We start from the raw sequence: 19657 nt of genomic DNA, 5'->3' as shown, positions 1-19657 counted from the left end.
ATTTCATTTGAATCAATAAGTTTTGGTGAAAGATTTTAACGGATTTAGTCATTAAAAACGATCCGATTCAAGCTCAAATATGAAAAATCTACCAAATATGCTGAAAATGTCACTTTTCAGATGGTTTTTGTCAAAAATGAAAGTGGCCGCATCCGTGTTCATCCTCAACCTTTATATATATATATGTTATGTATTATCATCAAATACAACTTACATTTCAACATTAAGGATGAACACGAATGCGGCCACTTTCGTTTTACACGAAAACCGTATAAAATTTAACTAAAATGCTAGAATTGTGTAGATTTTAGTAATTTAGCATGACTTTAAAGGATTCTTAAACCCTGCTGACTGCCATTGACGATTGCCAAATTAATTGATCACAGTATGTTACAAAATGGATCTTTATATTAATTTAATACCAAACAGAAAACAATAAACGTGCGGCAAAAATGGTGAACCACAAAGATGAGGTGCTAATTTGTACACCATATACGGATTTCGATGTCTCTTCAGTAATGTTAGGAATCAAAACGGTATTTGGAAGGCCATATAATTAAACTTAATTTAGGATAGACACTTGATTTTTTTTTAAAACAGTCGAAATAGGACGAACGGATTATATAAACCGGAGGGAAAATATATATCAAACCCAAACGAATAAGATATAGACAAGTTTAAATTGAAAACAACCGTTCAATCAATCCTATGATTACATTGGATAAAAACCGCAAATTTTATACGTGTGCATGTAAAACAAATTTCGTTGCAGAGGGGCCCAAATACTTCACAAATAAGTTTCCAAAAGACCAAAAAAGTGAAAAAAGTATATTTTAACAAAACGCATATCTATATATATAGGTCACAATTACAAAATGTGTGAGGTGCTTATATTTAATTAACAATTTGACTGTTTTTATATTAAGGGGAGAGGGAGGTATAAAAAAAAATCACTTAAAAAAATGCATAAGTTGTGTTATGTACACGTAGTCATTAATCATTGTTTGAAAATAACAAGAACTTGGAATGACAGCAGCCTTTAGAAGTGACATGCATCGTCAAACCCTTTGTCTATACCCCTTTCAATGTTGAAACTCCTATGCGTTTAACAAGTTTCTTTCGACATTGAAAAAGGTGCACCGTAATGGACCGATATACCACATTTCTCTAATACTCATTGCTTGTCTCGGGCTGTTTCTTGTCCTTTTGTCAGGTTGTTGTGTCTAAATTGGTCACATTCCCCATTCCCATTCTCAATTTTAGATATTATTGAACAATTTTAACAAGGTATATTCAATAAGTTTTTGACATATTGGCGTTTTAGAATTACTGCTTATGTGTTTAAACGTAATTGTTTTGTTTTGTTTTGCGGCTAGTTACAGATTGGGGTTGCTCCTCTTAGTAGAAACTGCAGAAGATATATACCAAGGGAACACAAAAAAATAGTATATTAAAGAAAATTAAAAAAAAAATCTTAAAGCAATACAAACGATGAAAAGACATACAATAGTCCTTCCAAAACAACAAAGGGAAGATAAAGACTGGGCAACATGAAATTCTACCATGCAAAACCTAGAAAAAGATTAGGGACTCTAGAAGGGGAAACAAATCCTATCCCATGTGTGGCATCCGTCGAACGGAATTTATCAACAAAAAGAATTAAAATCATGAATGTCTAGTCTCCGCTAACATTTTTGTTCTAAGAGGAGGGAATAAACTATGGGTAGGCACCTCGGGTTGTTTTCTCTTAAGGGAGCTACCATTAAATTTTTATGGGGGCTAGGATGAAATTTGAAAAAAGGCAGGACTGAAGTTTTGAATAATAAAAAAAAGGCAGGATGAGCAACTTGGCAAAAAAAAAAAAGGCAGGATGAGCAACTTGGCAAAAAAAAAAAAAAAAGGCAGGATGACAATTTCTGTAAAAAAAGTCAAGATAAACTAAGAAGAAAAGCAGGACAGAGATTACACCTAAAATAAATGCAGGACACAATTTTTCATCCTAGCCCCCATAAAAATCAAATGGTAGCTCCCTAACTGTTATATAAGAAGGACCCAATAAGGTATAACGTATATGTTCATTAAAATAGTTATCAAGAAACCTAAATTAATCTACATTTAAGAGGTAGGTAAGAGCTTTAAGAATTCGTGGATTTTGTTGAACGTTCAGTGGCAAATATTTAAACATATTTATGACATGCTGAACAGTAGTTTTGAACAGCATAAATTGAACATATAAGCTTCCTAATAATAAAAATAAAGCGGACTATTATCTCATTTCTCATTGTTCAATATACATGCATTTTTAGACAGGTAGATTCTAGTGCTTTTCCGTTCAAGTACATACATGATCTTGCTGGATGAGCTTGTAATCATGAACACAACTTAATACATGCAATATTTTGCATCTTCCCCAATCCCCAAAAGATATTTATAAAATCTGACCCATTTATCTTTAGGTTTCTTTGTAATTCTGACGTACTTGGAATTTACAGGTAAATGTGTACCTAAATAAATGTACCTAAATAAACTTTTTAATAAAATGGCCGATAGAAAGGTATGTAACGTTGAAAATCATATATGAACATCTTTTTCAAGCTTTAATGAAAACTTTTAATGATCTTAACTTGTTTAAAATTGTCTAAAAATAAAATAAAATTGAGAATGAAAATGGGGAATGTGCCAAAGACACAACGACCCGACAAAAGAGCAGAAAACAGCCGAAAGCCACCAATGGGCATTCAACAAAGCTCAGAAAATCCTGCAACTGTAGCCTAGGCGGGCTTTTACAGTTGGCCCCTAAATTTGTACTACATGTAGTAAAGTGAAAATGGATGTCACACTAAACTCCAAAACATATAATGAATTAAAAATAAAAAGAATACAAGACTAACAAAGACAAGATGCCTGACTTGGGGCAGGCGCAAAAATGAGGCGGGTTAAACATGTTTTGTGTTGAGATATAAAAAAAAAATGTTTAACCCCGCCGCATTTTGCGGCTGTCCCAAGTCAGGAGCCTCTGGCCTTTGTTAGTCTTGTGTGATTTTTGATTTTAGTTTCTTGTGTTTAATTCGGAGTTTAGTATGACGTCCATTATCACTGAACTAGTATACATATTTGTTTAGGGGCCAGCTGAAGGTGCGGGAGTTTCTCGCTGCATTGAAGACCCGTTGGTGGCCTTCGGCTGTTGTCTGCTCTTGTGGTTGTCTCTTTGACACATTACCCATTTCCATTCTCAATTCTATTTGTGTATCTCTCTATACTTCTAGCCAATGTAAAATAAACAAACACTCATCAATACGCACAGTACCCGTGTCAGCATAGGTAACAAAAGTAACTAACCAAAATGACAATGTTTCATAGAATAACACAGGACTACTATCAGTAACTGACATGCCAGCTCTATACCTCATTAATTACAAAAAAATCAAGCACAATCCCACCTGTTTGGGGTTTAGTATCAAATCATCATAAAATATATATGAGAAGAACTTATCCCTATCATGTAAACAATGGTTTTAGAGTCGAAGGGTTAATTGTCGTTGCAAAGGCCTTCTGCATGAGTGAATCAATATTATACGTAACTGGACATTTAACAAATTTCCATTTAAATAACAACATGCTTCCACAACTGGGCTGCTAGCTTGACCCTTACTTCTATTGATGCAACCGATTTGAGGCTTGGGATTTAGGACGCAAAATTCAGCAGATCTTTGATTGTTGATTTGCGGTGTTAAATGAATTCATAATTTTGAAAGGTGATTTTTGTCGAGCATGCAACTTTTGTTGCAGAAAACTCGACATAGGGATAGTGATCCGGTGGCGGCGGCGTTAACTAACTTCTTAAAAGCTTTATATTTTAGAAGGTGGGAGACCTGGATGCTTCATACTTTGTATATAGATGCCTCATGTTACGAACTTTCCGTCAGTCACATGTCCAATGTCCTTGACCTCATTTTCATGGTTCAGTGACTACTTGAAAAAAAGTTGAGATTTTTTGTAATGTTAAATTCTCTCTTATTATAAGTAATAAGATTACTATATTTAGTATGTGCGTACCTTGCAAGGTCCTCATGCTCGTCAGACAGTTTTCACTTGACCTCGACCTCATTTCATGGATCAGTGAACAAGGTACGTTAAGTTTTGGTGGTCAAGTCCATATCTCAGATACTATAAGCAATAGGTCTAGTATATTTGGTGTATGGAAGGACTGTAAGGTGTACATGTCCAACTTGCAGGTGTCATCTGACCTTGACCTCATTTTCATGGTCCAGTGGTTATAGTTAAGTTTTTGTGTTTTGGTCTGTTTTTCTTATATTATATGCAATAGGTCTACTATATTTGGTGTATGGAATGATTGTAAGGTGTACATTTCTAGTTGACAGGTGTCATCTGACCTTGACCTCATTTTCATGGTTCAGTGGTCAAAGTTAAGTTTTTGTGTTTTGGTCTTTTTTGTAATACTATATGCAATAGGCCAAATATATTTGGTGTATGGAAATATTTCATGATCTATATGTGAGTTGCGCAGGTTTTATTTGACCTTGACCTCAATTTCACGGTTCATTGATTAGTGTTAAGTATTTGTGTTTTGGTATGTTTTTCTTAATTTACAAGCAGAAGGTCACTATATTTGTTGTATGGAAGAATTGTTAGCTGTACATGTCTGCCTGGCATAGTTCATCTGACCTTGACCCCATTTTTATGGTTCATTGATCAATGTTTAGTTTTCTTGGTTAATGTTGAGTTTATGTGACAGTTGTAATACAGCTTTTAGGCTTATATTTAGGACTATCAACATAATATCAATGATTAGTAAAGAAGGCGAGACATTTCAGTGTGTGCACTCTTGAAACTAATATTTTTTTGTTACACACTGGGTTGCTTTCACATTGACTAAACCATTTTTGTATCATTCATATATGTATATTGCCTATATGAATATCACAAAAAAATATTTATTTATTGCTAATATGAATATTACAAAAAATATTTGTATATTGCCAATATGAATATTACAAAAAAATATGTGTATATTGCCAATATGAATATTACAAAAAAAACATGTGTATATTGCCAATATGAATATTACAAAAACATGTGTATATTGCCAATTCGAATATGACAAAAACATGTGTTTATTGCCAAAATGAATATTACAATAAATATGTGTATATTGCCAATATGAATGTATTTATTGACAATATGAATATTAAAAAAAAATGTGTATATTGCGAATATGAATATTACCAAAAATATGTGTATATTGACAATATGAATATTACAAAAATAATTTGCTTATATATTCGATTTTCAATTTTAGTCGACCACGAGTTATTTTTCCAAGATCTGTGGCCAAAATGTCAATGTCAAAGCAGACACTGCCGAATGGAACATTTCATACTCTGGTGGTAGATTATTCACATGTCAGCCAATCACAGCCGGCCAAACAATTGTTTTCAACCTCTTTGGCAGTGGACATGTAGAGTTTGGCCTTTTTTGCAAAGATCCTGAAGAACTTATGAATGTTTCTTCCATTGAAAATCAAAATGAATTCAAGTATTTGCAGACCACCAGAGTACATAAAATTGGTGGGAAAATACACGTGATCTGTTCAGAGGACGGCTCAAAAGTAACGTTCAGGCGAGACAATCAGGAATGTTGTTCCAACATAGATATTGACAAAAAGACGTGGATAACAGCCAATCTTTTGTTTGGTAACATAACCGCTCAAATAGGTCAGTTTATATATTAGTACACGGATGCCCCACTCGCACTATCATTTTCTATGTTTAGTGGACCGTGAAATTGGGGTAAAAAGTCTAATTTGGCATTTTAATTAGAAAGATACTATCCTAGGGAAAAGGTCTACTAAGTTTCAAATTGATTGGACTTCAACTTTATCAAAAACTACCTTGACCAAAAACTTTAACCTGAAATTTGCACAATCATTTTCTATGTTCAGTGGACCATGAAATTGGGGTCAAAACTCTAATTTGGCATTAAAATTAGAAATATCATATCATAGGGCACATGTGTATAAAGTTTAAAATTGATTTCACTTCAACTTCATCAAAAACTACCATGACCAAAACCTTTAACCTGAAGCAGGACGAACAGACGAACGAACGAACGAACGGACGGACGGACGGACGGATGGACGGACGAACGAACGGACGCACAGACCAGAAAACATCATGCTATCGTAAGTGGGGCAAAAATATTGAGTCTCTTTTAAAAGAGTCACTCACCTGTATCTTCAAAAGCGAACCACTTTTTGGTAAATACAATTGAGAATGGAAATGGGGAATATGTCAAAGAGAAAACAACTCGACCACAGAGCAGACAATCGCCGAAGGCCACCAAAGGGTCTTCAATGCAGTGAAAAAATCCCGCAACCGGCGGTGTTCTCAGCTGGACCCAAAATAAAATTGTGTACTAATTCAGTGAAATTGAACGTCACACTTAACTCTTATTATAAAAGAGTTATCTGACAACTTCAGACAGGTTGAATTATGATTGTAGATTATTTTTCTCTATTATAGTTTTACCTTTCAATATAAGTCTGATGATAGGATTAGGAAAGTTGTCTCATTGGCAAGCATACCACAATTTCTTTTTTATGTAGACTTATATTTAAAGGTCAATAACTCCAATAACGGAATAACTGAAGATTTCGACCATATGGCTTATTTGTAAATTTGGTCATTCTGATATTTTTTTTATATTTAATATTTCTTTCTATCTATCTATCTATCTATTATTATTTATAGTTATGAAGATAACCTGAGAAAATCATCATTAAAGGTCAATAACCCCAATTAATCAAAGTATTGAAGTACTGAACATCGGATGACCGCAAGTACATGTGGATGGTCAAAAGCACTTGTCACAGAAAAAGATCACATCTCTTTACCTGAAACTGAGGTTGATGTACAGAGATGTGTTTTTTTTCTAAGACAAGTTTGTGCGTGGATGATGAATAAATGACAGGAAATTCAACCGCACCGTAATAACTATTATATTGTAGTGATACAAATCAGTATACACTGGTTTGTTGTTATATATTATATTAATATAACAGTTACATGTATATTTAATTTTCATCCATTTGTATATCATTCTATTCTACTAGTCTAATAGTGAAGTGTAAGTGCATGGTGGACACTCTTCTGTAAAAAATCGATTTTTCTAAAAGATTGGATATGAGTAGTCCTTCATATTTTCCCGCAAAAACAATTATAGAGGTACCGGTCGTTGCCGGTATTGTCGCAAAACGTTATTGAGATATTCTTCCGCATGCGTTAACACATTTTTTCGGTACGTGTGTATAGATATTATCAATGATTTTTTTTACTGTTCTATAATTCATATTATATATCTAACGACAAAATATTTTCATATTATTAATTTAATGTTTAATGTTTTAAACATAAATATTTTTACTAGTATTCATTGAACAGATGTATTTATAACAAACGATAAGGAATGTTAGTTTGCACTAGTTAATATCCGCGTATTAATCATGTTTATAGATCGGTAACAAACCCCAAAACGAAAGTTACGTGTGGAATCAAGACGATATCAATACATCGAAATGCCCACAAGGTCATCTCGATGTAAAAACGAATTGACTGACGATTACGAGCATATTGACTGTAAATATATATCTGTAGATCTTGACTGTTGCTGAAAAGTTTTGCTATGTAAAGCATCTATATATTTATATGTTATAGTTAAAAAAAATAGTTATCGGAAAAATTCTTCGTTGAAAAACAATGACCCCTTTAAGAAGTCTTCTGACAGTTTTGGTGTCAACAGGCAGTACGTATCGTCATTTAAATATTAGTTTAAATATATTTATTTATAGTGGATTGGGAAACAAGTTTTGCAACTTGTATATTAATCCCTTTCCCCTTTGCGGGTGCGAATGCTGTCTTATAGCGGCATTATCCTGCTTTTTTTCGAAATCTACAAGGGTGTCTTTTACCTGCAAGAGATATGACTCTCATCCCGGAACGGGACTTGAACCAGGAACCTTGAAATATTAGTGCTCCTGTAAGATTTTCTCCATCTTCGGCGGTTTTTATGATACTATAGATATGTTGAAATATATATTATCTAATCTACCATTGGCTTCATGTACGTGTCTTTAATACATTTTTTCGTATTTTAGAAAACCCATATATGTGTTTCCACCGGATAAAAGGAGAAAATATCAATCTAACAGAAACCAAGTCTAAGGCCAATTTAAAGACAATAAACCCATCGACAGTGTGTTATATTCCACACCGACTTCGTACTAATGACCAACTCCAATTACATCTAACGCCAGTCAAATTTGATGGCAGGCCACCTAGTGTTTATTTTGTCAAAACGGCGGTCAGTGAATATAACCCAGAAATATTCATGAACAATTTAAAACCAATCCACTGTTTAGAAGACCTTCCGGTAACTATTATACCACCAGAAGTTTGTTCCTCAGAAGGGGATATACATGTGGAAATATGTGACAATAAAGTAATTACGAAACAAAGTAGTTTACCGGAAGTTGTCGCAAACACGGGCATCGATATATCCCGAGGTTTCTATTGTTTGTTTGAGCTTTATCGAGTAAAGCTGTCGTGTCTTAGAATTGGACCAGCATTAGAGTTAAACATTTCTTCGCAAAATATACCCAGTTCTAATCTTAATGGACTCTCACATAGTAATTCAACCAACGGAGTGGACCAAGAAGACAGTCATAGGGTAACAGGAACAAAATCCGAAAGCCAGAAAGAGAAATTTGATCAAATATTTGATATAATCGAAGCACTGGAAAAAGAACACTGTGATAAGTTAGAGATAAGAGAAGACTTTGAATGCGTGAAATGCAGACTATCCGAAATCAAAAACAAATTAAGCTCGTCGTCAATAATCCATACTCAAATTCCGGAAAGTGAAATAGCGATGAAAATTAGAGAAAATTATTCTCGACTTCTGATATGTATTGATCCATTAACATTATCGGACCATCTTTTTCAAGAGAACATGATATCATTTGATAATCACCAGCACGTGCGAAACAAGTGGCAAGTAGACCCAACAAATGCCAAACGAGACTTACTGGCAATGTTGATGGTCCGTAAATTGGATAAGCACGTGCTCAGAAAAGTGTTAACAAATTGCAAACAGGAACATGTTCATGATATTCTTTTTCCAGAAAATGCAATGTAACATAAATTTTTATTGTTAAAATGATTTGTATTATTATTGTTGTGACTGTTTTCTTTTTTGATTCTTGGCATTGAAATGATCTCAAAGTAATTTCATTATTCAACCTTAACTTACCTCACACTTTGTAATTTTATAAAAGGCCAGTGGCATATATTTCATGCATATTCTAGACGACTAATTAGCATAGAGATGCAGAGAATACAACAGTGAGACAGCAACACAACGACAAAAATCACAAAAAGACATCTATGGCCAACAAACCAATGTTAACGCATTCAACAATCTATTTCTGTAACATTCTTTAAGATTGCCCTAAAATAATAAAATTGAAATAAGACAAAATGCTGAAACATTTATATAAGATCTTGGACAAAGTCCAGATTAGATGTATAGCCATAATACGATCAGCAACAATCAACTTATATTGTCTGTTGGGTTATTTACTTTGCAAAGACATTAAGGTAAAATTGTACTATCTGCAGAATAAATTGACACGGCATGCATGTATAAAATATGGTCGTTAAATTACCAATATTTTAACACTCATCTCCTATATCGTCTTGAACAAGCATGAAATATTTGCCACTGGACGTTAAATAGCCAACACCTTTAACAAGCATGAAGTATTTGTGACTAGATGTTAAATAAACAAACACTTACATCTCCTTTATTATCAAGGGTACACATGACATATTTGCCTCTGGACTTTAAACAATCAACACTTTAATCGTATATCGCTTTTACCATCATGAAATAACATGACATATTTGCCACTGGACGTTAAATATCTAACACTAATTTTATATCTCCTTTTTCGTATTGAACTAGCAGGGAATTTTTCCCGCTGGACGTAACATAACCAACACTTTGATAGTATATCTTCTTTATCATCACGAACAAGCATGACATATTTGCAACTGGACTTTTACTAACAAACACTTTTATCGTATATCCTTAATCGTCACGAAAAAGCATGGCATATTTTCCACGGGACATCGAATAAAAAACACTTTTATCTAATATATCCCTTTTCGTCATGAATGTGTATGACATATTTGCCACTGGACGTTAAATAACCAATACTTACCTTATATCTCCTTTTTCGTATTGAGCTAGCAGGGAATATTTGCCACTGGACGTAAAATAACCAACACTTTTATCTTATTACTTTTTATTACCATGAACAAGCATGAAATAGATTCCTCTGGACGTTGAATAACAAACAATTTTAACTTATATCTCCTGTATCGTCATGAACAAGCATGAGACATTTGCCACTGAACGTTTAATAAGCAACAATTTATCTTAAATTGAAACAGCAGGAAAATGCCACTGAATGTTTAATAAACAAACTTATATCTTATATCTTCTTGATTGTCAAACACAAGCATGAAATATTTGCCACTTGACGTTGATCAATCAACAACTTTATCTTATATCTTCTTTATCGTCATGAATAATAAATGTAAGAAGATATGGCAAGTGTGTAATTGTGATATCTCGCCATCCAAGTCACAATTTGTTAAAGTACAGTCTTCAACACGGAGCCTTGGCTCACACCGAACAGCAAGCTATAAAGGGCCACAAAATTACTAGTGTAAAACCATTCAAACGGGAAAACAACGGTTTAATCTACATAAAAACGAGAAACGTTTAAGAACCACATCAACAAACGACAACTAATGAACATCCGATTCCTGACTTGGGACAGGTGCAAACAAATGCCATTAAACATTTAATAGGTATAAACCTTCACCCTTATCTGAAACAATAGTGTACAATCACAACATAAAAGAAACACAATACAATATCATTTGAAATGGCCAAACTCAATCCAAAGACATATTAACACTAGTGAACATACACTGACCGAATAAATTTGAACGAGCATGATATATGCCACTGAACGTTAAATAACAAATACTTTCATGTTATATCACCATTATCGTCGTTTACAAACATGAAATATTTTCTACTGGACGTTTTAATAACCGACATCTTTATCTTATATCTCCTTTATCTTCTTGAAAAAGAATGAATATTTGCCACTGGACATTGAATAACAAACACTTTTATATCATTTTTCTTCTATGGTCATCGTCAAACATGAACTATTTGCCACTGGACGTTGACCCATCAATACCTTTATCTAATATCTCCTTTACCGTCATGACTAATAGATGTAAGAAGATGTGGTATGTGTGTCAATGAAACTTCTCTCCACCCAAGTCACAATTTGTAAAAGTAAACTATCATAGGTCAAAATTCATCACAACATAAAAAGATACTCTATAATATTAATTGAAATGGCCAAACTCAATCAAAAGACATATTAACACTAGTGAACATACACTGAATGAATAAATTTGAACAATCATGATATATTTGCCACTGGACGTTAATAACCAGCACTTGTATTTCATATCTCCTCTGTCGTCATCAACGAACATGAAATATTTGCCACTGGAAGTTCAAACCAATTTTTGGAGACATTTGGAACAGACGGACTAACAGACGGAGTGGACATTGGTAACAGTTAAAAATAACACTAACAACAGAATAAATGAGTTATTTCGAGGCTCTGGAACAGTACTAAAGAAAAATGAGCCACCATAATAAAGAATAGACAAAAATGAAAAAAATAAAGATATGGGGCTCTTTTATGTCAAAAATAAAGATATGGGGTTCTTTTATGTCAAAAATAAAGATATGGGGTTCTTTTATGTCAAAAATAAAAATAAAGATATGGGGTTCTTTTATGTCAAAAATAAAGATATGGGGTTCTTTTATGTCAAAAATAAAGATATGGGGTTCTTTTATGTCAAAAATAAAAATAAAGATATGGGGTTCTTTTATGTCAAAAATAAAGATATGGGGTTCTTTTATGTCAAAAATAAAGATATGGGGCTCTTTTATGTCAAAAATAAAGATATGGGGTTCTTTTATGTCAAAAATAAAAATAAAGATATGGGGTTCTTTTATGTCAAAAATAAAGATATGGGGCTCTTTTATGTCAAAAATAAAGATATGGGGTTCTTTTATGTCAAAAATAAAGATATGGGGTTCTTTTATGTCAAAAATAAAGATATGGGGTTCTTTTATGTCAAAAATAAAAATAAAGATATGGGGTTCTTTTATGTCAAAAATAAAGATATGGGGTTCTTTTATGTCAAAAATAAAGATATGGGGTTCTTTTATGTAAAAAATAAAGATATGGGGTTCTTTTATGTAAAAATAAGCTGAGAATATTAGCCAATATTTGTAATGTATCAAAAAAGACATAAAACAGAAATAAAGACCTCATAGTTTTAGATATGGAGTTAAATTCATTATACGTCATTACATCTGTAAAACACCTATGTCAACAACGCAGGTAAAGGTATATCCCAAGGTTGATGTGTATATTTAGATAAAAAAAAAAATCCAACTGCCAAGTGTATTATGCATATAATAGATATTTAAATTTTGATTCTCCGAACTGGGTGCATGGTTGACGTCACACAGTGGTTAAACCCTCTGGAAACAATGGCTGAATCATTGGGACAGTCTAACCCGGTAGCTGTAAGTTATTTTCTTATTTTTATTTTGTTACGTGACCTGTTACAAATTAAAGACCTTTTATAACCAAAAAATTAAATTTGAAATAAATCTTCCAGCTGATACTGCATTTATATTTCCAGGCTGATCGACTCAACAAACATCCTGGTACATTACATCTACCCTGATATTAAACAAGATAAAACGAAAGTTATTTATTTATAAGTTGCACCTTAAAGCGTTTTGCTTTTTTTAATTTGTATTGTAAAATTGACAATATCCATACCAATGCTAGATTTTTGTACTTAAATACTTTTCATACCCGGAAGTATATGCTTACATTACAGTAGACAATTCAAATCGACATTTAATTTTAATTACATTCATTAGAATATTGCTGATTTGCATTCAAAGGTTCATGCAGCTCCTCTGGCAAAGTTGACTAAAGATGAATTTTGGCTATATTCTTATGGAAATCTCTGACTTTGGTCATCTAGCTCAAGTATTGAGTGGACGCCTTTGGCTTTAATTTTGTTAACGTTCCCGACGAACATCGATATACTGATCAATTGTAAAGTTCTATGTTGTTAAGGGGCGGGGAGGTGGGAATGTTTTGTGTATTTATCTACGCTGTATTGAGAGACCTAGGCGATGTTACTAAAATTTCTTTACAGTTATATCATATTATTATTGTTCACTTTGAGGGTAGAAAAACACATACTAACATTACATGTATTTTACAGAAAAGTTTATATCGAGGAACTCTACACGAAACTAATTAAACAAGTGGTTGAAGTGCATATATCTAAAGCGCACTATAGATGAGCTATAATACATTTTTATATTCATATGCACTATTTTTTACTTTTAGTTCGTAGGTAGGCTGCATCAAACAATTAAAATTTTATTTTGGCCTAAATGTAAGGGCTCCATTTTTAATCTATCGGGTTGACATCTTGTAAAAAAAATAACGTATCAAAATATGAGGAAGGAAATCAAAAGAATCCTTAGGATTTTTTTTTGTTTCATTTCAGGACTCTGGATGCTCATTTTCGTCTCACTGCGGTCGGAATGTCATTGTTGATGGCGCAACAGCTAGATGGAACAGTGACGTCTCAGGGGGCAGAGTTGTTGTCGACAAACCAATACCTCCTAAAGCAGAACTAAAGCTGTCGTTTGATGGCAAAGGACATGCCGAAGTTGGAATACTCACTAAAGATCCTGCTTCAATACCGGACATCAACCAAGTGGAAAATCTGAAAGAATTAACTGTAATACAAAGTGCAAGAATTTACAAGCAGACGGGTACTGCCAATATAAAACGATCAGATTGTGGGAGGAAAATTATAACAGAAGCAGATAAAACTTCTAGCGTTACAGTTAGAAGGAATGATAAAGTATGGGTTACTGTTAATATTATATTTGGAGATCTGGAAGTAGAAATAGGTAATTAATCTGTATAGAAACTTACGTTATACATCAAAAGACAATTTTACATGAGTTAGTTCTTTTTTCGACAGTATTGATTCTTTTAAAATTGTTACCGTTCTGAATATGCATGAAATGTCTGACACTGGACATTAAGCAATTATCAATAAATTAAAGAAGCAAAGATAAAACTAGAGATCATTTATAATACATACCACTCATACTTAACATTAACAACACAAAATATTCGAACTAATTAGTTAGCTACGCTTATTGTGACCTCTTTTGTTGGAAACATTCAGAAAAGAGAGTGGAAACGGAGAATTGGTCAAAAAGACAACAACTCGAAACAATAAAATACAGCCTTAAGCCACCAATGAGTCTTCAACGCAGCGATAACATTTCACATCAAGAGCGGGGCATCAGCTTGTTCCTATACAGTCCTGGGGCCGTGTCAACGAAGCTGTTGTCTTAGGATGGTCTTAGGACACGTCTTAGTCCTAAGTCGGGTTAACGAAAGTCTCTTAAAATAAGATATGTCCTAAATTTGGTCCGAAAGTTAGGATATACAATTAGGTGTCTTAGGATAGTCCTAAAGGTTACATCGTTCTAAAACGTAATAAAAACAACAAATATGGCATAAACTCAATACTAAAAATACTAATACAAAATTAAACTATCATTAGACAAAATTAATAAAAAAAAATATTGTTTAATGTTTGTTACAGATTTAATTGTATTATATTAAATCATTTCGTGCTGCCTTTTTTGAAGCCTAAACAATACTATCATCATAAGCAACATATTTTAAATAATTCAAATATGGGAAAAAGTTTACTTCTTTTTTTACCTAATCCTGAATTCGATACATGTAATGAAATCGAGTGGACCTAAGGACAAAACTAGTTTATGTACTACAATTGCAGCACGAATATCATATTTAATAACGTATTTATAAGTATTCCGTAAAAACTTTAACTTTTATTTTGCGTTAATCGTTTTCTATATAAGAGTCATCCTCCCTCTCTTTACATATAGGTTCTAAAATACAATTCAATCTATGTCATACAAATCTCTACATATATTTTCAATTAAATAAATGTGTTCCTAGGACCATCATAGTTAGGACAGTCCTAAGACAGCTTTGTTTTACGTCCTAAGACATGTCTCAGACACGTCCTAAGACCATCCTAAATAATGTCCTAAGACTTATCTTAGGACATGTCCTAGGATACTTTCATTGACACGGCCCATGTATACTAATTCAACAGAATGGATGTCATACTTCAAAACACCTAAACATACGAATGAACAAGAAGTGCAGCGGGGTTAAACACGAAATCTTGATACCCTCCACTTATACATATAATGGCCAATGTTATGTCTTTCCATCAGGTTCCAGTATGATACATTAAGTTTTAAATATTTTTTTCTTTTTTCAGAGACTGAAGGTTACAATTTTTCAAATAAAACAGGAGGAAATATACAACTCGAGAATAACGATACATGGGCGAATTTAAAATTCCCCAATCCCTGCGCTGTATGCTTTGTTGGAAAACCTATCAGGCGAAAGGAAGCATTAAACTTTCAGATTGATCCGATCTTAAGAGATGGTAAACCTTCAAGAAATTTCAGTATTAAGATAGCGATATCACAGTCTAATCCAGTTTTCTTTATGTCAGGAAATGATACCTATGATGATATTACGTCACTTCCTGTCATTCATTTCGATGAATTTCCAAAGAAATGCAAAAATGAAATTAAGATTAGACTATCACAGAATGGAACTGTTCAAATCACCTCCGAAAAAGGGACACTTAATAAAGAAACCAATAACGATCAAATATATTGCATTTTCGAACTTTGCAGGATAAAACTTCATTGCAAAAGTAAAATCGTAGACTTTTCACCATCTGTCGAGACTGCTTCGCCGATTGATCAGGTCGACACCATTGTTGTTCCTCCTGACTCGGAGTATGTTCGCAGTAAAAAGATGCTAGAATCTATAAGATATGACGCAGAGTCTATATCGATTCACTCAAACGATTTCAACCCAGCTTTGGAATCCAGAAATATCATCGGCGATGTTTCACCTTTGTTGGTCAACAATGGTTCGAATATAAACAACCCAGCGGAATATCGTATCAGAAGCAATGAAGCATCGTCACCAGTCGATAATATATCACCGAGTCATAACAAAGAAGAATTAAATTTAAGATTGCAGACAGTTGAAGAAACCATCGGTAACCCTGAAACTAGAAAAGATGGCATGCTACAGTCTCAATATCAAGAACTAAAATCGGAAATTCAAGACCTCAGGAAAATGCTGAGTGAACTATTATCGGTACAATCTCCACCAAATTTAAATACCCGTGCACGTAATGAGTCAAATGAATTTAAACCTAAGATGTCACTAAATGAAGTTTTACAGAAGAACTATGCAAACTTGATTAAAATGATCGATACGGTGCCATTGTTGGATCTTTTATATGAATCAGATTTCATAAGTCACAACGAATGCGAAAGATTAGTAAAACTTTCCCAAACTGACAGAGAAAGTGGTAATCGTGATCTGTTAAGTATTATAATACGCAGGCAAAGTATTGACCTTGATCACTTTGAGAGTCTTTTATTTCGATCAAAACAGATTGGAGTTTTGGCAGTTTTATTTCCATAGATAAATCATGATTAAAATAAATGAACAAGTTGTTTTAAAGAAAGTTTGCCTCTTTCTTTATGCTTGTCTCAAAGTCATGTCTTCCTTTCGGTTTTATCTCGAGTTTATTATGGGCGTGCTATTTATGAAAATGGGAAACGAATGCTTAACTTGTTAGAAAAATTTAGAACTTACATTCGTACTCAAAGGGATGAAACAGTTATTTAAGATCATGTTTTTTTGCATTTATCTTAGAGATGGAGCTTCATAAAACATTATGTCTGTATGTCAATAAGTTTCAAATTGTAGCAAAGCAATTTATAAACAAATTAATTAGTTTTCGATAATGTCTCTCAGATAAAGATTTATCTGTTTCACCACTTTGAGTAAGAATGTTACTAGGAGAAAGGTACAGTATTCCATGAATTAGCAGGCCTCGTATTTTATATTTATATTTAAATTTATAAAACTGACATTAAGATGTATGCCAAATTCTAATTCAAACTTAAAATAACACAATATTAATTTTGTGCGTTAGAAGCGCTTTTCCGGATTTACCTTCGTCAATAACACTCAAACCAAAACACTTAACAGCCTGGTATTCATAATTAGAATCATATTCAAAACAGTGTGGCTGTGGCCATTGATTTACGACCTTAATTATCCCATTGACTGGGACAGATTATGTGAACGTTTGTCTGTAACAACCACTGCTCACTATGTACTTGTTAAAGACACTTAAACTGTGGGGTCACCAAAGGTTCTCAACACCTAAATGAAGTAATTCGAAAAATTAATCGGGAATAACACGATGTTATGATTAATATCAATAATATAAATCAAAACATAAAGGTTATTCCTGATTAATTTTTCGAATTATTTTATTATTGAAGGCGTTAAGAACCTTTGGTTACCCCACAGTTTAAATTCTATAATAAGTACATAGTGAGCAGTAGTCGTTACAGACAAACGTTCACATAATCTATCCCAGTCAATGGGATAATTTAGGTCGTCAATCAATGGCCACAGCCACACTGTTTTGAATATGATTCTATACAGAAACGTTGTAGCTATACGAACAAAAGAGGCATAAAAGAGATAGTCAAATAAGTCAAATACATTATTAATTTTTGGAAGAGTAGTATGCTTTTGTACCAATCAATTTGTTTGAATTGATTGTCAAAGGTAAAATTTCCAGATGCAATCGTTTCATACTGATGGACAAACACACGATACATTGTATTTTGATTTGAGTTTTCTTGGGAAATTGTTGAGTTACCATAATTGCATGCATATTAAAATACAAGAACAGTATACAATACATACAGATTGTAGGTTAATATCAGTGTGTCGACAAGGACGAAAGGCAGACAAAACGGACAGACTCTGGTAAATACTATAAATTATATGGATCGCTAATGACCCCTACATAAAGAGGGTTAGTTAAATCCATATAGGGTGAGATCGAAGCATCCTGCACAGCCAAAACGGAGCCAAAATACTCTTCCGTCGTGGATTTCACACCAGACAGGACAACTCCAACCAACATATATGTACTTATAAGTTTCTAACCTCATTTGGTCTGTACACAAATATTTAGTCGCTGTGTTAAAGACCCATTGGTGACCTTTGGCTGCTTTTCTGCTCTTTGGGCGGGATGTTGTCTCTTTGACACATTCCCTATATCCATTCTCAATTTTATAGTACATATAGCTTTCTCCTTGTTGTGATACCACATCTCCTCATTGTGTATCTGTACACAAGTTATTACATTGGGTTCATTGAACATGAAAATAATAAACTAATTTCTGGTAATTTCCCAGATCATTAATTATTAGTAATCATCTTTTAAGAATTGAATGCTTCGTTTTGTAAATTCATTATGGTGTAAAAGCGTTGACCGCAGTTCATTTTGTCTTCGCTTCATTTTAAAAATGTCCATAATTTGATATCCGATATCATTTGACTGAACATTTCAGACCTTTAACTCAAAACGCAACCAAGGGACCTCGGTGGCCAAGTGATGTTACTAGAGTTATTACTTAGTCTAGTCCGTCAACACTGAGGTTGTTATACGTTCGAACCCCCGCTCTATCGGTCACACTCGACTCAAATGTTCATTAACTAGGATTGTCAGTTTTCATATTGAAGGTCGGTGGTTTTCTCCTGGCACTCCGGCTTCCTCCATCCATAAAAACTTACCGCCACGAAATAGCACAAAAGTGGCGTTAAAACACCAATTATCAATCAATCAAAACTCAAACATGTGAAAACTATATTAAATGGTTGCTGCATTACATGTACGTATTAACAGGCTAGTTATTTATGTTATAAAAGTTGGTCTGTCTATTTTAATGGTTCTCAATATGATACCAAAAAATTGCAAAAAAGTGTTAAATTCGTTTTTTTAAGGCAAAAGTTTCAACAAGACTTATCTGACAATTTATCGATCGTTCGTGTTGACGTACGTTGAGCTGTTCTTGCTATTTAAACTACTTATTTAGTTGTCTGAATTTACAAGTTAATTGCCAAATCTCCTCCTCACAAAAAATATAAATAGTCTTTCGATGGAACATATTGTAACTTACAAATAAATAGACATCGACTGACGATACGGTTGTTTGCCTGTCCATGATCATACAAGGTTCACTAATGGTACAAAATGGCCTAAAATATCAACTTTATCATAAAACACCAAAAAAAAGTCACAATTTGATTCTTAAATGGGTCTATTTCTAAAGCCTAAATGCTAAATAAATCAGTTCTTTTCATAAAAGTACATAATATTCTCCAAAGGTTGGCCTATTTTTGACATTTTGTTAA

General features: G+C 33.3%; 1 protein-coding gene and 1 long non-coding RNA gene across 2 annotated transcripts; both read left to right on the top strand.

The window, feature by feature from the left end:
* The first annotated feature begins 2509 nt into the window (after positions 1–2509).
* On the top strand, positions 2510–9249 carry LOC143052397 (uncharacterized). Its single transcript, XR_012971109.1, has 3 exons — positions 2510–2554; positions 5321–5735; positions 8174–9249. It is a non-coding gene; the product is annotated as an uncharacterized LOC143052397 (long non-coding RNA).
* A 3384-nt stretch (positions 9250–12633) lies between these two features.
* Positions 12634–16892, top strand: LOC143052396 (uncharacterized). The gene is made up of 3 exons (XM_076225424.1): positions 12634–12774; positions 13785–14196; positions 15621–16892. Exons 1-3 carry the CDS (start codon positions 12700–12702, stop codon positions 16853–16855), a joined length of 1722 nt encoding a protein of 573 aa, XP_076081539.1. The 5' UTR covers positions 12634–12699; the 3' UTR covers positions 16856–16892.
* The last annotated feature ends 2765 nt before the right edge of the window (positions 16893–19657 follow it).

The sequence above is a fragment of the Mytilus galloprovincialis genome, chromosome 11, assembly GCF_965363235.1.
Source record: "Mytilus galloprovincialis chromosome 11, xbMytGall1.hap1.1, whole genome shotgun sequence".
Lineage (NCBI taxonomy): Eukaryota > Metazoa > Mollusca > Bivalvia > Mytilida > Mytilidae > Mytilus > Mytilus galloprovincialis.
This window is presented reverse-complemented; position numbering and strand designations above follow the sequence as displayed.